The sequence below is a fragment of the Eucyclogobius newberryi genome, unplaced genomic scaffold, assembly GCF_026437365.1.
Source record: "Eucyclogobius newberryi isolate DKJ021-1_F unplaced genomic scaffold, fEucNew1.0.hap1 SCAF_4, whole genome shotgun sequence".
NCBI classification, from domain to species: Eukaryota; Metazoa; Chordata; class Actinopteri; order Gobiiformes; family Gobiidae; genus Eucyclogobius; species Eucyclogobius newberryi.
This window is the reverse complement of record NW_027316056.1, coordinates 10,191,410-10,210,908: the sequence shown is the minus strand read 5'-3', so window position 1 is coordinate 10,210,908 and position 19,499 is coordinate 10,191,410. Positions and strand designations below refer to the sequence as shown.

Genomic DNA, 19,499 nt, shown 5'->3' with positions numbered 1-19,499 from the left:
TGAAGTTAAAATACTCAAGCAGCGCTAGCATTTAGCCCAAAGCTACTGTTAGTATTCTTGAATAACCATACAATTTTGGGCTATTCTACCACATTGTTCTTCTCTGTGTCTTCCTGTCTGTGTGCGGCACAATATTTAAACTAAAGTCTGCGTTTGCTCTTGCAGTTGTTGAACAGTGGGTGACACGTTACTCCAGTCCCGGCACCAGTTATCCCGGGAAACAGATTTTAAATTTTAATTGCTCATGGTTTTTCTAGCCCCCTGTTATTTGCGGGAGTCATTGTCCCACCATGTTCCTGTCCGTACCGTGCGGTTCTCCTCCCAGTTCCTCCAGGATGTGCCCAGGTCAAAGCTGAAAAGCAGAGGGGGCCGAGCTTTCTCTCACCCTAACCCCCCAGAACCTGCCTCTGCATGTTAGAGCTGCTGAGACACTAGAGCAGTTTAAGTCTGTGTTTTGACATGAACTGAGCTGAGTCATTATTTTTGATCAAATTTCTGTGTATTTTAATTGATTGTATTTTGTGTCGCTATGTATTTTATTGTACTTGTCTGTACAGCTCTTTGGGGCTTTTAAAGTTGTAAGTTTGCGTTAGAAATAAACTCTAAACAGAACAGAATTATGTTTTTAATGGTGGACGTTCCCTCGGGTGCTGACTGTATGTATAGCATTACTGGTTGGTTTTGGACACTGGATAACTCTAAGTTTGATTAGATATTGGCTATTAACATTACTTTAAATCTGCAAACCATTGATTTATTACCTTTGCCACTGGTCAGTAAAAGCAATTAATCAACTTTGTATTATAGCATGAAAATATAATCATGTCTTTGCAGTTACAAGTCAATTCTTAATTTTTTTTTCTTTTTTCGAATAATGAGGTGAATACATAATAAGATAATTCCAGAATATTTAATTATTGATTGTTCAATTACAAGCAGGGGGCAGATCAGAGAAGTTACACAGTGCACCTTTTTGTTGCCACTGCATATTAGGGCCACAAAAGACTGTCCAATCCTAAACCAGCACAAGTACAATGTAAATAGTGATGATAAAGATCAGGATTGTGCCGTCACAGCTCATTCTTAGCTTTACCGTTAAACAAAGCAGATTTTAGACACAAATTAATTAAGTTAGTGTTCATTCCTAATTGTTCTGACTCTAAAATGTGTTAAATTCAATGTCTCAGTATCAGGTTTGTTCTATAAAGCCATTATACATTCATTAAATCAATGGACATACAAGATAAGAGATGATAGTTGTAAGTGTTCAATAAAAAGTACAATAGTCCACCATTTTTACATGACTTTGACAAAGACAAAGGTCCATAAAATTTGCTATTGACAAATGTCCTTCTATATGGTGGCCCCAACATAAAGTCATATTTGATACAACAACAATACAAAACAAAAACATGAAATTAACTTGACTTTGTCTTTCTTAAAATAAAAAAAAACTGATTTACCCGTGTTTCTTAACTAAACTCGATGTAACAGTCTGTAAATGTGCTGAAACATTGTGGTGTCATGTAAATAAAGCTATGATATACAGGTTTAAAAAATATAAAAATACTATGAAGCGTTTGGTGCGTTGTAGATTCAAATTCAATTCAGCAACAATCCTGGTAATAATTTAGAAATGTGTCGGGTTTAGTCCTTGGATCATCCCACTTCGAAACAGTTTTAACAATGACCTAATGACAAAATTTTAACATTATTTTAACTTAACATTGCTCTCTTTTTAGATATTTTTCTGTATTTTTTACACAAAATTTAGGTACATTTTGTTTTGTAATTTCAAGGCCTTAAAATGTCCAGATCAATTTAGTTTTGATATAGAGAGATTTCTTGTAACTTGTTGTAATTTGTTGTAACTCAATACAATAAAAATCTTTTCTTGAAAAACACATTTAATTTTGTTGTATTTTCCCGTTTTCAATAATAATACAATAAATGTCAACAAAAACAGACAATTGAGTTCCATAACCACTTTCCAAATATAAAAACAAAATAAAATCAAACAAAATGAACAAAATGGGTTTGAATTCCAATCAACTCCATTAAGGCCTGTACACAAGTGCTGTGAGATATATCTAAAAAAAATAATCATATTGCAATAATTCCTCTGGAGAAACACAAAATAACAATATCAGTTATATAGTCTAGAATAAAAACAAATAAAAAAGGCTGCAAAAGAGCTAAATACACATCTTTAAAGCAATATATTGGAACTTTAGTGGTTATTTTTCCAGTCCATTCATGTTTTTCTGATATTCATTTGTGTCACTATTGCCCACACCTACCGTACGCCAATCGGGAACAGAAAAACATAAGAGGATTTAGAGAAAGTTGTTGGTGTTTTTGCCGATATCGAAGGTGGCGGCGCCGTCGGCCGAATGCAGCGTGTCTGTGGTGGACGGAGCGACTGGAGGAGCCGAGGCGGCGGAGGGAGAGGTCTGAAACGAAAGAGAAACAGAAAGACAAGTGAGAATACAGTCGTTTACATGTTCTAAAGGTGCCACATTGAACAGTAAAAATCTGATGACCCAATATTGATTTTTAGTGTGTATTTACAGCACAAACTAAATCTGGTCATCAAAAACACGTGTCCGTCTATCAATGGATTTTAGAGCAACTGTTGTATTTGGAAGTAGAATTAATTTTAATATAACGATATATATATATATAGCGACTGCTTAATAACATTTGAATAATCTGATAAATCCAAAAATCAGATAATGATCAGTTTTTATCGTAATTTGTTGGCGGTTGTGGGCACAGAATGTCTCAGGGCAGACGTGGCTAAAGCAGTATCTGATGCTCCATGTAGACTGAGGCTAGATTTATTATTTGATAAATATTCTGGCTGCGAAGAGTAATCAGAATAATATTATACAGATGTTAATCGTTATCTGGATGATACAGACTTTAAAACGATTTTGAACAAAGACATCGGCATTACTAAATCAAAAAGGCAAACCATAATAAAAAAAATATTAAACACAAAGAAATATAACACACTTGTTTTATATTGTTTAAATAGAAGTCTTCAATCTGAATATTTCATCTTATTCTGGTTAAAATGTTTTAAGAAAGTCTAAATGTAAAAATCATTAGTTGCAGCCATAATAAATACCATATAATTATCATTGCATTACCTTATATGTAGTATCTTATGTTTAATTAACCTAAATCTCAAGTCCTTTAGTACAAACGTGTCAGAAATGTGAATCAAATCAAGTACTTGTTAATGTTTTCTCAAATATAGAGTTAAAATCAAATTCAAAACACAACAGAGGGTAAACTACGACTAAATAGGGTTGAATTAGGACCATAAATTCAAACATAAAACTATATTTACATAGATTTTTGACTAATGTAGTTCAAACACAAACAAAGCACTGCTATGTATTAAGCTACGCTGGCGCTCACTTTCTTTTACCTCATTTCCCATTAGACGTTAGTGTTCACAGTTGGAGGGTAGGCATAGCATGGTAGTAATATATTACACTTGAAATAAGATAAGATTAGAACCATCACACTCTTGCAGACACATCATTTAAAACAAAAATAGATGAATGAATAATGGTTTTATGTTCAGACCTGAGGAGGATGAGCCAGCAGAGGATCAGTGGGAGCCGGGGCCATATTTTCCATTTTAATGTCTTCTTTTGGAGGAGCTTCACTGTACATCACCGGAGCTGGAGCATAACCCTAAAACATGCAGCCATGTAAAAAAAGTGATTATAAAGGTCACAATATTATCAGTGTTATACTAGAAATGTTCAGGAAAGTTTAAGCTCAATATGTGGGGCTGCTCCCGAAACACTGAACTGAATGTTAAGTGCTTAAATATGTCACATTAACTTCACTTTATCATTCACAAAGTTTTGCGCAAATCTTTCCTGTAATTTGGTGATATCTTGATGTACTATTTTATCAGGGACAGAGGCTCCAGGCAGCAAACTTTTTTTTAGGATGGCTGAACATATGTTTTACCTTAAAAAGACTTGATGACTATCGGCTCATCAAGTGTTATGTATTTATTTATGTGGCTGAAGCTAATCGTTCTCACATAAAACAGCATTTTGAAACTTGTCACCAGTAGAACGAGGCTGTGTTGTCATTTCTCCAAGCGCACCTAAGCTCTGTTTTATTAGAGTCTGCTCCTAAAATGAGACCAGAAAAAGGAGAAACCTCGAGGCAGCAAAACCGAGCGAAGTTAAGAATGTAAGTAAATAAAGTAAAGTGCTGGTCAGTTATGTATTAGTGATCTGTAGTGGGTAAACTATACGCAAATCCAGCCCTGCTTTATAGTGATTATACAGTCTGTGTACGTAGACTCAGTTTTCTTTGCCCTTTTTTAATAACAAATGAATGTTGCAGTATTCGTAGAATATTTAAAATATATATATTTTATCTGAAGATTTAAAGTGCTACCAAACCAAAAAGTTAGAAATTGAGATTTTAATGGTAGAGGTTTAAACTTCAAAAATAAAAAAGTCACCAGGAAGCCTGAGGGTCAAGAACACTGGTCTGAGGGCCGCGTGTTGGCTTGTGGAGCACTGTTTCACAAGCACCTGCTCCAAAATGAAAGTGTAGGCCTACAGCCTTCATCAATGGCACATACTGGAAGAAAATAAAAAAGGGAAAATTTGGGTTGCTAGACAGAATCTTTCTGTCTGAACATCTGAGGTCTGCGGCTGACTTAAATATTGGAGGGACTGTCGCCTGTCAACATCAGTGGAGACACGTCCACTCCAGTCCTTCCTATAAGTTAAGTCTGTGCTACAGGTTCAGCCCCTTGAAGGTTTCTGGTACTAATCCATTACATTCTCTTGTTTAATGGATTATGTTTTGTTTGTTTTACCAAGTGAAAATAAAGCTAAGCCTATTGCACATATTGCAATGATATTTGCTTTATCACCGACATTTAAGCTTTACAATGTTCCTGCTCCAGTCTGTGGTTCTGAAGCTATTTTTGTCCCGAAAGGTCAAAGGTGATTCCCTGAAAATGCCCAACATTCCTTTGAGCCAATGTAAAGCCCGGGTCTTACCATTGGAGCAGAGGGGTAGGGTCCTGCGGCTGGAGGTGGACCGTTCCACTGAGGAGCTCCTGCAGGAGGGTATCCCGGGTTTGCAGGAGGGTATACCGGGTTTGCAGGAGGGTATACCGGGTTTGCAGGAGGGTATACTGGGTTTGCAGCCGGGTACGCCGGGTTTGGAGCCGGGTACGCCGGGTTGGGAGCTGGGTAGGCAGGGTTAAAGCCCTGTGGAGTCAATGGAGGAGTGAATACCTGTATGAACAAGTATGTCCAAACAAAACTAGGCCAGTTGATGCAAAACCAGGTCATGTCAAAACCAACCTGGACTAAACCAAGACCACTAAAACAGGACTAAATAATTAAGAATAAAGTCAAAGTAAATCTGACCGGAGAGGGAGGAGGTCCGTTCCACTGTCCTGGTCCCGGGGCGGCAGGAGGAGGGTGGACGGAAGGACCCTGTGGAAAACACACACAGAAGCAGAACACTATTTTACATGCAACACTTTACATTTGTGTCGCTGCTGTTCTGCGACTAAAGCTGCTTTGACTACCAACTTGTCAAAAGTATCAATATTAAATACATTACATAAACAATTTCAAAATTATCTTGAGCTCTATCAGAACTAGTAAATGTACTATTAATATGTATTTAAATTCAAGATTGTTATTATCTTGACAAAACTAGTGCAAACATATATGTGGTGGATAAAGAGACAATGGATGGAGATGGAAACAACAACAGTAAACTGAAGATTAAAATTTTAAAAAGTGCTGGAAAGAAACATGAGATTTCTACTTTATTTTGATAATCGATGTACCTATAATGATACTCAAAAATGTGTTGCATTTTGTACAATAACAATAAATATCAATCTTAAGTTATACCTACTATCACATCTTACAATAGAAAACAAGTAAATTCTCACCAAATCGGTGCCTTGTGTTGGGTAATATCCCTGTTAAAACAAAAACGTCATCAGAATAACAGGCATGGAGATGTGTAAACGTCTAAATAAAAAGCATTTCTTACTCCTCCAGGCTGGTTGTACGGAGGGCTGGGTCCAGACGGTCCAGAGGGAGACACTATAATACCTGGAAAGGCCTAAACACAAACCTAAAGTTTAGTGCTGGTTTAGATCACGGCTGTTTGATTAAAGGGCACATATTATCAAAGTGAGCATTTAACCATGTGATAACATTGTTTCCTCATCTAAAACAATCCTGAAGTTCTATTTACCATCATTCAAATGTGTTTGATGAAGCTAGTTTAGGAAGTCATGTCCTTCTTTGCCTCGCTTTCTGAATTTTACAGTTTTGTGACATCAAAGTTAGAGTTCCAAGATCTTCTGCACTTTTCTGGAGAAAGCTAGTTTTGTTTATCTCTCCTATGTAATCCCCTCTGCAGCCAGTCGATGGAGCTCTGACTCAATTCCAGATGTGGGAAACGCCTCACAATTATGAACTTTTGTGTTAAAAACATGAGATGCCAAAGTAAGGTAGGTTTAAAGGCCAGACAGACCATATATTTAATAATGCTAAATATGTGTCCTTTAATGCTTTCAAACCTAGGCTGGACAAGTTGGATGAAACATTCAGAGAGAAAAGAAACTATAAGATATGTGTGACCTGTTGCGTTTGGGCGGTGGTGGCTTTTTTCTTGAATATCTTCTTGCGGCAGCAGCAGCAGACCCCGGCCGGAATCCCAAGGAGCAACAGCAGAGCCAGGAGCGGGTTACCGTTTGCTTCGTCATCTTTGTCTGGACAACGTAAACATATCCAAAGTATACAAAACACATGCGATCAAAGTCATTGTAGAGACATTTATTTAACTGAAACATATTATGCTCAGGTAACATACGTAGATAATCACTTTGTTTTTATTTTGCTCTTTATAGTCACATTTCACTGTAATAAGCAGCAGATTGTCTTTTACATGTTTTTTATTTTGAAAAGTGGCTACGTGACATTTTAAAACTTCAAATGTTTCGCTCTGAGTTGTAATGGGGAAAATAGGTCATGTTATGTCATTCCGATGTCGTTTCAGGCCATGACATGTCATGCAATTAATATCTGTCTTGTTTTTTCTGTGTGCAGATGATAAATGTGAATATAAGAATATGAGTTACTGATAAATGTGGTCGGGCAGTGCGTCAGGACTCGATTATGTGTGAAAACATCTCCGATTGACCTCTGAATAAGATGACTCGAATCGGCACATGCATGACGTGTTGGTTTATCTCTTTTTGAGCTGATTTGATTGTGATGATGTCGTACGTGGCAGTTTATGTCACTGCCTTTAAAAGCATGTGTGTTGTCATTTGTTCTGGGGTAGGGACAGAAACCTTTGTTAGGGACAGTGGTTATTTACTGTGCACGAGTGAATAAAGATCCAACTTTTGAGAAAGACAAACTGTTCTGCTTCATCCTTTTTTTGGTAATTGTTTGCAAATATTCCACAACAGAGTTTAAGCAGGACCAAGAGGAGTTCGAAGGTGAACAACATCACAACCATGAAATTGGGTTGCCCTTCATTCTTTAATCTCAAATTCAGTCTTTATTCAGATTTTAACTTTTGTTAATGTACATGTCACCGTTTGAGAAGGACTAATATTTGAAAACAAATGCAGTTTAAAAGCTGAAAACGTCCCACTCACCGCTGAGGTCCAGCCTGGTCACAGACACCAAGCGGCCCTTTCGGTCATTGAGATGATAACGTCCCACATCACTCACGTTTACACTGATAATCTCAATGCTTTTTTGAGTCAACCGAACTCTGTCGAAATATTCAAACAAGTCCTGGGACACAACGGCGCCATCTCGAACCTAAATGAAGAAAATATTATGCACATTATAAAAGAGAAACATTTTGATGAATGGTTGCCAAACGTGTGAGCAAGTGTGCATATGGTCAATAATTGTTCCTTGGGGAAAGCTAGTACCGATACATGTTATAGTAAATAGCCCTTTCATTCACTCAACACTGTCTCATAAATAACTATTATTATTCCAAAAATACAGCTACAGCAAAGAAACAGGATGCAGCGGTTAAAGGTTAAGATGCACTTTATTGTCCCTGTTTATCCTCCAAATCAGACCCACCCTCCAATGCTGCTGGGGCTAGACCGTCAGGAGCTGTGTTTGGTCCTCAGCTGTTGTGCATGTGGATGTAGAGCAGTTAAACCTATAGTGTATATATATAGACTCTTTACGTGCTTGTAGTTGCAGCGTGTGCTCGTCTATGAGGCTTGAAGAACAGAATGGCAGCGATGTATCTCCTCGTTTTCCACATTGCATTTGTGGCAACAGATATAGTTTACCACAACATGAATTAATAATAACCTAATGGAAAAGTTGATCATTTTTCTTTAAGGCTTAATTTATCATTTGGATTTTAGGATACCGTGACATTAAACTAAGGTTTAATGTCACGGTATCCTAAAATCCAAATGAATAGAACAAGGAAACAGAAAACATGATAGAAGTGGCAAAATAGTACAATGATGCTAATGCTAAAAGCGTCTGACCAGTGTAACATTAGCAGAGTCTCCAGAGAAGGTCAGAGTAGCGTCCTCCTGTCTCAGCCCTTCCAATTGGATGTGAAGGGCTCTTCCCGGCACACGCTTGATGTAGCTGTTCTTAGCTGCAAAACAATCAACAGAAAATCATTTGAATTCCGCTTCACTTTTAAGACAGGCGCATGTGTCCCTAAACGTACACGTCACGGCCACTTTGAGCGTCGACATTTCTTTGTCCCAATAGTCTTTCTGGATGTACGTTCCCTGATCGTCAAACGTCACCTGTTCAAGACACATATTAATGTTAAGACTCTGTTAAAGACTCTGTATCCAGAAATACAGAGAAACACTGTGGAAGACTGGATTACATTCTCTATGTGACATACTACGTACTAGAACAAACTGAATTAACCTAAACCTGGTGTAATTGAGCAAGAAACCAGGACTAAACTAGAACTAAACCAGGACTAGTTTAAACCAGTGCAGAGACTCTTTAGTGACTTCTATTTTACAGACTAAAAGCATGGAAATGCCTGGTCTCACCTGGTCCAGGTACCAGCGCCGATCATTACCAGACCCCGACACCTTACCCCTCTGCACTCGAGTGCTAAAAAAAAAAACATTATTCAAAAACAGTCACAGTCACAGTCACAGACAGACAGACAGACAGACAGACAGACACACAACACTGTCTATCATTCTCTCTTTCCACATTTTCAGTGATGGAGTCCCTGCTTCTTGCCACAAAATTCATAATTCCAGAATGAATCAAGCACAAGTCATTAATCCTCTACTTAATACTTAGAAGACAGCTTTGCTCAAAAACGTACTTGTCCTTTGTCCCTGAGCAGACACAGAGTGCGACCTGAGCAGTCTGTAATTTAATTTATTTTAAAGCTGGGGTACATAATCTTCAACCAATGAAATGAAAGAAGTAGGTATTTCATCCACTCCAACTAATTCGTCACAAATCCTTTGACACGTCACTAGTTTATACATTCATCAATTTATTTTGTCAGCTTTTATCAGCTTTTTCTGATATAAAAAGTGAAGCGGGTGATGTCCCTAAACAGCCTCAGCGCATCCCAAAGTGCCTTACAGTGTTCTTACAAGTCTGAAGAGATCAACTGTTTAATAATTAGAAGAAAGCATGTGGAGGTCTGATTATTCACAAATTACATTACACTTTGTGGAAAGGAAAACAAGATGTACTAATTATGAGGTAAAAAGTTGTGCAGCACAGCATGCCTCAAAGTATAGCGCATGAATGTAGATTTACCCTGAATGCATTTTGTCCCAGTAAACCAGTTTCTGTCGAGGGTTGTCCGCCGGGATGAACTCCAGTTTCTCAGTACTTTTGGGCAAATAAATCTTTAACTGTCGACCGTGAGACAGACGCTCATGTTCATCTCGAACTATGTAGGATTCTGAGAAGAGACGAGAGAAACAAATACACATAAATTGTGCGTAAGACGGCTATAACAGGTATGGTTAAGATATACATTTCTGTTCTTTGTTTGTTTATGAAGTACAACAGGGAGGAGGCTGTTTTCTGCTGACATCTGATCTACATTTATCAGGAAATCAGAATGAATTTGTCGCCACTCGTCGTACAAACCCGGCCCTCATAAGTTTCAGATCTTGCTGTGATCCATGACTGAAGATGTTCAGATGTTCACACTTCACATCTGTACACTGTTCCCTCACAGCTTATAAACTAAACCAAGGTTTACAGCCATATTTTCTGGTGGCCGAGTGGTTAAGGCACAGCACACATGTGCCAGGCTCCTGCTGCAGCCGGCCGCAGTGTCATGAGTTTGAATCCCGACTCTGACTATTTACTGCATGTCCTCCCTTCTCTCTAATCCCCCATTTCACTCTCAGCTCCAATAAAGCTTACAGGCAAAAACTGAAATAAAACAGCTATATTTTCTGAACATGATGAACATCAAAAATAATAACTGATACCAAAAGAGTCCACAAATGGGGGCTGATTTATTTAATAAGAACACTAACAGAATAATTAACATCTCCTGTGAGGATGTATGTTGCATATATCTGAATATAAAATCAACCACATGATGAAATAACATCTGACAAACATCTGTTGTGCTGAGGTTAGAGCTACAGGAAACAAGAGACATAGAGGAGATCTCAGTCTCTACATACTGCTGTTAGACCAGTTAATATGAGGTAATAATGTCATATCAACCATGCAGTCGACACTCAGATCTATGTTTCACTGATGACTGGTGAATATGGACCAGTGGATTCATTCAGTCACAGGATCCAACAGATCAGTGTGAAACTGAATTGAAATCGGCTCACACAAACAGTGTTAGCGGTCTCTTCCAGTCTTTTGCTCTAAAACCTAAACATCAATTTAGAAATCTGGCAGTAATAATGGACTTGAACTTTAATAGCCACATCAAATCAACAACATCAGCAGCTTTTTACCATCTAAAAAACATTGCCAAAATCAAAAATATAGTGTCAAAACCAGATTTAGAGAGACTTATCCATGCGTTTGTCTCCAGTAGATTAGACTGTAACGGCCTGCTCACTGGTCTCTCCAAACCAGCTGTAAAACAGCTGCAGTACATCCAGAACGCTGCTGCTCGGGTCCTGACTAGAACCAGGAAGTACCATCACATTAGTCCTGTTCTCAGGTCTCTGCACTGGCCCCTGTGGCTCAGAGAAGAGACCGGCCTCCTGCTGGTGCCAGAGTCAGGACTAAACATGGACCGGCCTCCTGCTGGTGCCAGAGTCAGGACTAAACCTGGTCCGGCCTCCTGCTGGTGCCCAGAGTCAGGACTGAACATGGACCGGCCTCCTGCTGGTGCCCAGAGTCAGGACTAAACATGGACCGGCCTCCTGCTGGTGCCAGAGTCAGGACTAAACATGGACCGGCCTCCTGCTGGTGCCCAGAGTCAGGACTGAACATGGACCGGCCTCCTGCTGGTGCCAGAGTCAGGACTAAACATGGACCGGCCTCCTGCTGGTGCCAGAGTCAGGACTAAACATGGACCGGCCTCCTGCTGGTGCCCAGAGTCAGGACTGAACATGGACCGGCCTCCTGCTGGTGCCCAGAGTCAGGACTAAACATGGACCGGCCTCCTGCTGGTGCCAGAGTCAGGACTAAACATGGACCGGCCTCCTGCTGGTGCCAGAGTCAGGACTAAACATGGACCGGCCTCCTGCTGGTGCCAGAGTCAGGACTAAACATGGACCGGCCTCCTGCTGGTGCCAGAGTCAGGACTAAACATGGACCGGCCTCCTGCTGGTGCCAGAGTCAGGACTAAACATGGACCGGCCTCCTGCTGGTGCCAGAGTCAGGACTAAACATGGACCGGCCTCCTGCTGGTGCCAGAGTCAGGTCTTAACATATGTTTCAGTTTTATGCAGCTATAATCTTCCTGAAGATGTGAGACAGGCCTCGACTCTGACAATGTTCAAATGTATACTAAAAGTTCTGTTTATCAGTGGATATGTTTTTATTGTTGCATATTTTCCGGGTCTGTAAATGCTAATAAAATTTGCCATGCCTTTAAGGATGTAGTGAAAGAGGAAATTATTTATGTCAATATATATCTTGCCCTTTATTCCTAACAAAGTCTGTGAGCACAATGAGGAAGGACTTCCAAATGACACAAACAACATCAAAATTGAGACTAAATCCATAACTAAAGACTTAATAAAAAGCCCAAATCAAAACCAAACCTGGATCAAACCAGGACAAATGTTAAGAAAACACATGAATGTTTAGATTTAACTTACCCACGGCGAGGACAGTCACCAGGAGGCCTGCCACAGCCCACATCATCTGCAAAAGAAAACCAGGACTGAGATAGAAAATTGATCAAAGTTAAAATTTCCTTTGGTGCTTTTAAGTCGTTCGAAGCGTTGTGCTTTACCTATACGCCTACAACACCTGCTCATCTGCTCACCCCTTTGAAATTATAGGCCACCAAATTCTACAGGTTTTATAGTTTCTGAACTAAACTCAAATTGTTGATAGACCGACACGTGACAAAGGACATGTGCTGGATCTTATCATTTGCTTTCTGGCATTGATGATATTGATGTCTACGACCATAAAACACTGCAGCCACTTAATTCTGTAAAATATACATCATCTTAAGGCCCAAAGTTACTGGGACAGGCTCCTCGACCCCTAACGGGAACAAGCAGTAAAAGATAAATGATTGACTACATCATCCTTTTACTCTCGTACTCTAACAAGTGATTCTTCTGAAATGATTTACTGACCTCTTTAATGGTATACATAATGAAGATCAAGCCGTAAACTTAAAGGAATAATAGAGGATTTTTGGCACGCAATCTGAGTCTCATTTCCTTGTGGCGTGGACAGCCAAGTAGTTCTCCCACATGTCAATCATTCCCTGCATGCTACTGCACACCTGCAGCCTCGTTCCCAGGATAGCAGCACGTTTCCCTGACTGCGCATGCGTGGTTGATATGCTGGTGTGTGTTTAGCGAGATCCTTCAGTGTACAGTACAAAAATGACGACAGAAAGACCATGTTAGAGCTCAGAAGAGATGGAAATCTGCAGAGACGAGAGATGCGATGTGATCTGTCGCACTAATGAACAAATATACGTGTAGCAGCGAGGCTGTTATCGAGGCTGTTATGTGCTTCCACACCAGGTTTGATGGGAGGCGGCCTCTTGGGAAAAAAAAGGGACAAACAGTCGCTGGAGTTTTATGAAGCATTTGAAAATATTTAAAAAAGCATTTAACATTGTGTAATATTTTTTCTGTTTTCTAATTCTTTCTAACCTATGTTGTGTGAAGTGCTTTGGAACTTTAGAACAAATAAAGATTTAATATTATTATTATTATTATTAATTAATATTATTCCAGGATTAACAAAATTACAATGTACAATGATTCACAAACATAAATGTTAAAATTGAGGGTGCATAGTTGCAAAGATTGAATAGATCCGGTCTTTGAATCTGTTTGCAAGACTTTTTTTTTTTTTTTTTTTAAGTAGGTTAGTGAAAAGTAAATTTAAAAATATAATACTGTGATATGGCAATTAAAAAACTTTTTGACAAAATAATTTCAGTTTATTTAAAACAAATATCAATATAAAAAAATATCAATATTAAAACAGAGATTAAAAAAAGACAAAATCAAGACTATTTGAGACTGAATAAAGGAAAATCATGAAATAATATCAACCTTTAAGATACAAAAACATCCATATGTCTTTTTAGACAATAGACTCAACAATATTTATGTGACCATTCAAGATCATTCTAAAACCGTCCAGGAAAGGTCAAAGTTTCCATCAAATCTGATTTCTTAATCTACTTTTTAGCCAACACTAACGCTTTTTTCAATCTTTAGATATTAAAGATGGAGGATGGAGGACCTTTGTGCAGGGCAATTGCGATATTTATTATTGTGTAATCAATATTTTTTGCATATATTGTGCAGCCCTTTGAAAAGTGGAGCAGTTTAAAGGCCAGGTAGTTTAAAGGTTGAATGGACGATTTTTTTGGCACAAATCTAAGTCTTATTTCCTCGTGGCGTGGACTGCCGATTAGTCCTGCCACGTATCAATCATAAAACGCACCTATCGCTCACCTGCAGCCGCGTCAGGCTCGTCCCCACGTTTCGCGTGCCTGAGCGCATGGATCTATCATAATATAGTTCCCTCAGCGTACGGGGCAAAATGAAGACGGAGAAAGACAGTTCGAGCTGACGCAGAAGTGGACAGAAATCTACGGGAGACGAGCGATGCGATGCGCTCCGTTTTGCTGATAAACAAACGCACGTGTGTGTTGTATCAGTCCGCACGGGGGAGTGCACATGCGCACTTCCGCCTGCGTTCTCAAATCGCCGAAGCCTTTTAAGAAGCTGAAAAGTTTAGGTGCATTTTAATTTGAAACGATCAGAATTGGTTTGGTGAAGAGGAAAAGAGGACTGGAGAAAAGAATGGCTTTATAGAGAAATACACAAAAAACATGTAACAACTCATACAACTTTTAATTAAATTTATTCGCCCAAAATCACCGCAGCAGCTGCCTCGAAGGGCAAAACTTTGACACTTGACACCTTAAAATTCCTAATCCAACATTTCTCTGCCAGCTAATGTCACAAGCCGCAGACAATGAACAATGTGGTTTTTAAGAGTCGGACGGAAATGCTTGAGGTTCAAACTCTAAGCAACAAAAACATCACTCCCCATGTCAGCCACATCGTCAAGACCTCATACTTCCACCTCCGCCGCATCGCCAAAATCCGACACTGCCTCACCCTCCCCGCTGCTGAATCCCTCATCCATGCCTTCATCTCCTCCCGCCTCGACTACTGCAACTCCCTCCTCACTGGCATCTCCTCCCATTCCCTCCACAGACTCCAAATGGTCCAAAACTCCGCTGCCCGCCTCCTCACCCACACCCGGTCCCGTGATCACATCACTCCCGTTCTCCGCTCTCTCCATTGGCTCCCCATCAAGCAGCGCATAAACTTTAAAATACTCCTCCTCACCTTCAAAGCTCTTCACCACCTTGCCCCCCCCTACCTGTCTGACCTCCTCATCCCCCACCGCCCCACCCGAGCTCTCCGATCCTCCTCCTCTCTCACCCTGACTGCACCAACATCCCGACTCAAAACTTTTGGCGACAGAGCATTCTCCCGAACAGCACCCCGACTCTGGAACTCCCTCCCCCAACCTGTCCGCCACTCTCCCTCACTCACAACATTCAAATCCCGCCTAAAAACATACCTCTTCACCCAAGCCTATGACCTCCCCTACCCCTAGCCTCCTCTACCCCATTGCCTACTCTTCTACCCCCTGTTACATCCCCATCTTTTTCTCTCTACTTCTTCTGTCTTGTTCATTTTATCTGTATATTAATGTGTATTGTACGTGTTGTCCCCCCCTGTCTGTAAATACCCCCCCCCCCTTTTTTATATATGTTCAGCGTCTTTGGATCACTGAAAAGCGCTATATAAATAAAAGTTATTATTATTATTATTATTATTATTATTATTATCACAGTTTAATGTATAACTCTCTTAACTGGCAACAGCCGAAAGAAAGGAGACAGCGCCATTGGCTAATTTGAATCTTCAGATGCATCCACGATGACTTCCCCTGTTACCTGATAGCATTTAGCTCATCACATGCTCTTAGAAATCTAACATCGCCGTTCTTTAGAGTCCCTTTGGTAAAAAGAGTCGTAGGAAAGAAGGCCTTTTGTTTTAAAGCTCCTTCAGATTGGAATAACCTGCCAGTTGATCTTCGTTCTATAACAACATTTCAATTACATAAATCCTCAGTAAACTCCTATTTAAAACTCTCCTGTACTTTCTACTGATGTGATACATGACTACTGTAATATTATCACCATGTTCTGTATTACTACTCTATTTTCTGTGTATGTATCAGAATGCTGTATTCTAAAACTACCAAAAGGTGAGGATATTCAGGAAACAGGGGTGTAGAGCAGGACCATTGTTAATTGTTAAGTGTTTATTGTCACATGTCTATTGTATGATGTGGAATGTGTTGTGATATTGTGTATGTAAAAGCCATCTGTGTGCTCTGGGACCCCCTTGAAAAATAAATGGATCATCTCAAGGGGCTATCCTCAAATAAATAAATAAAATAAATCAAAAGAAGCCTCAATGTACAAATGAAATTAATAATTTTTTCATTTGTGACGGTACACATTATTGTGTTGTATGTAGTAGTTGACCTCTACAAAGTAAAAGTGTTTTAAGTAAATATTTCTGCAGCAGACATTGACTAAATAACAATCCCGCTGGAATATGGCAGTTCTCAGTGTTATCTTTTTGTGCACACAGTAGTTTATCGATCCATGACCTGCTCCTGACCAGAGGTGAGACATTGTGCAGTTAAGAGATCATTCAAACTCATGACACTAGCAATTACTTGTAGTTCAAAGTCAAATTTTAGTGTTCTGATTATTGTGAAAAAAAAACATAGCAATTTAACTGTTATTATTATCGAGACCGTTACAAAATCAAAATTAAAGTAAAGTTACTGTGACAAAAACAGGCCGTTCAAAAAGTACTTTACATTCACTTGTATTTTTATTAATTCATTTTGCTTCTAAAATAGTCACAATTATTATTTTTAGTTTGATTATGATTATATTATGATTATATTGTGACCTGAATAATCACGATTATCTATTAACTGAATAATCTTGACATCCTGACTTCCACCACAAACTTTTTGACAAAAATGTCTTGATTTTATTGAACATTTTCACAGTTTCACTAAGGGCTGCAAGATATTTGTCACTCAATCAAAATTGCAGAATTGCAATGTTTTCATGTTCTACCGCTTGTTCCCCTTAAGGAGTCACGGGTGACTGGAGCCTTTAGCTGTTAGCACTCTCGCCTCCCAAAAAATGCAAAGTTGAAATTTGTAAATTGGAAATGATGCAAAGTAGAATGAAATAATTTCCTGTACAAACAACTAAATATACCATATTTTTCATGTAATAAATGGTTTTGAACTGCATGCAGTCATTTCAATCTTTTCTCAATTGTTGCTGCTCTTGGACGTGTTTAAAGTTTTCACACTGAACATAAATCTAATTCCAATTGTACTACATGTCAGGGAAAAACAAACTCGGAAGAGTCACTTTTAAAATAAGGCTATAAATAAGTAAGTATAAGTTATTTTACACCTTTTGTTTATTTTCCATTAATTTTCTGTGACCTCTGACAAATCTTTGTTGGCCTTCAGGCCTCCTGTCCTGGTGCATAAGAACAAATGATCATAGGCAGTACTTTTCATGACAAATAAGTAATTGTATCACTATAAGCTCAACAACAATCATTGTATTATAATACAGACTTATTATAAGTATAATGGCTCTGTGAAAGAAGTGTAATACATCCTGAATTACACACCGATCTGTGGCGCTTCGGTTTGAAAATGTTTTTAAAAGTTAAAAGGTTTGGACAACCTGGACTGGAACAATTTAATATGTATCATATTGAGCAATAGAAAATATTCATCTATTGCAGCTCTTGTTTTTTCTTGTTTTCTTTTTTTAATGATATTGTACATTTAGAATAGCTTTTTGGGATTAATCCTACATTGGCATAAATTACTTTATACATCATCGCACTTCAAAATGTGTTATTGTGACAGGTCTAAGTAGACGTAGTAGTAGAATTGGCAGAAGTACAAGTAGTAGTAGTTAACAGGTCTGAGGGTCAGTGAACGCACCGCGGGGCCTGCTTGTGCCTGGGCGGAGAGTCGCTCCCGGTGGGACGTGATGGTATGCGAGAAAAACACTCAACGAGAGCGAAAAACTAACAAATGCATCGATAACTGCGACCACAATTCGTCCAAACAGTGTATTCTACGCACTTTAAAACGTTTCCGGTGCAAATAGACATGAAAAACGCCGCGATGAACCAGAGCAGGGGTGTGGCCGGCTTAAGGTCGTCCACATAGATGACACAAAATCGCGGTAATTCAATTTCCACTGAGAGGCGCTGTACGCGGGCGGAGCGGCGCCTAACAAACTACACCAGACACGCAACATTAGTATATACATAATCATAATACACATTGATAAATGCAGGGAAATCGACGTTTAGCCAGAAAACGTACGAAACATTTGGAGAGCAATGGGGATTTGACGACAGCAATGACAAAAACACAAGACACTTTTCTCCATTAAACGCAAATTCGCAGTGTAAACACTACATGACGAGCAACCAGCGACACAATGTGCACTTCTGTCCCCTGAAAAATGCTCTAAATGCAACGGGCTCGCGACAAGTTTTCTGCACATGATTCGCTTGTTGAGCCCGGTCCAGCGCGCGCGGCTCTTTATTCCATAAACAGCGTGTGTCGCGTGGGAAAAGGGCTCAAAAAGAGGGAAAAGTGTCGTTTAAAAAGCATAAAGAGCCGCCATCTTACCTCGTGTTGGTGATTTGTCTCGTTGTGGCAGAGCTCAGGACATAAAGGTTACTATGTGAAATATGGAAGAGTGAATGAGGCTCACTGAGGGAGAAGAGGAGCCCGTGCTGCGTTCAGAGAACACGCGACGCACGGATATGGGCATAGGAACTAATAGTGTACTTTGTTTTGTTTTTTTAGATGAGTAAACCCCGTATGTCGGTGTAATCCCTCATTCGTCCAGGCGTGTTCCATAGTAGAAAAAGCTTCAGTTGTAGTCATCTGGACTCAGTTTGAAAAAATAGACGTTTCGACTCTCATCCAAGAGTCACTCAGTTAGAAAAAATAGACGTTTCGACTCTCATCCAAGAGTCACAATGACTCTTGGATGAGAGTCGAAACGTCTATTTTTTCTAACTGAGTCCAGATGACTACAACTGAAGCTTTTTCTACTATGAGTAAACCACGTACAGGAATGTGATGTGAACATTGTCTGTGATTTTAAATGAGTGCTATTTTAAGCTTCTGCGGTGTTTTTATTTCAGTACAAAATAAACGTGTAATAACATAACATTTAAAAATAGAAACACACTTTTTCAAAGGAATCAGATCTAAACGCTAATTTTGTTTTCATGTGTTTTTATGTTCGAATTATTGTGAATATTCAGAGGTAAAGGAGCCTGTTGGGCCCATTGTTTTGTGATTGTAAACCATGGATGTATTATATTATCGTTGTAAACCTACAGTCCCAGATCCTGTTGGACCAGCGCCTCAGACAGAGAAATGCCACTGGGTCAGATTTTATACTGGAAAGAAAAGAAGGAGGTTTCACTGACAATAACACTGCCCAAGTACAAGTAAAAGTATTAATACTGCCCAAGTACAAGTAAAAGTATTAATACTGCCCAAGTACAAGTAAAAGTACTAATACTGCCCAAGTACAAGTAAAAGTATTAATACTGCCCACGTACAAGTAAAAGTACTAATACTGCCCACGTACAAGTAAAAGTACTA

At 39.2% G+C, this 19,499-nt stretch overlaps 1 protein-coding gene across 1 annotated transcript; it reads right to left on the bottom strand.

The window, feature by feature from the left end:
• Nucleotides 1-1,556: 1,556 nt before the first annotated feature.
• LOC140377583 (uncharacterized) lies at nucleotides 1,557-18,582 on the bottom strand. Its single transcript, XM_072463042.1, has 14 exons — nucleotides 18,507-18,582; nucleotides 12,335-12,380; nucleotides 9,837-9,984; nucleotides 9,101-9,164; nucleotides 8,758-8,839; nucleotides 8,567-8,682; nucleotides 7,697-7,865; nucleotides 6,669-6,799; nucleotides 6,073-6,144; nucleotides 5,969-5,998; nucleotides 5,430-5,498; nucleotides 5,055-5,267; nucleotides 3,601-3,711; nucleotides 1,557-2,453 (listed from the first exon to the last, which is right to left on the bottom strand). Exons 2-14 carry the CDS (start codon nucleotides 12,378-12,380, stop codon nucleotides 2,337-2,339), a joined length of 1,368 nt encoding a protein of 455 aa, XP_072319143.1. The 5' UTR covers nucleotides 18,507-18,582; the 3' UTR covers nucleotides 1,557-2,336.
• Nucleotides 18,583-19,499: the final 917 nt, after the last annotated feature.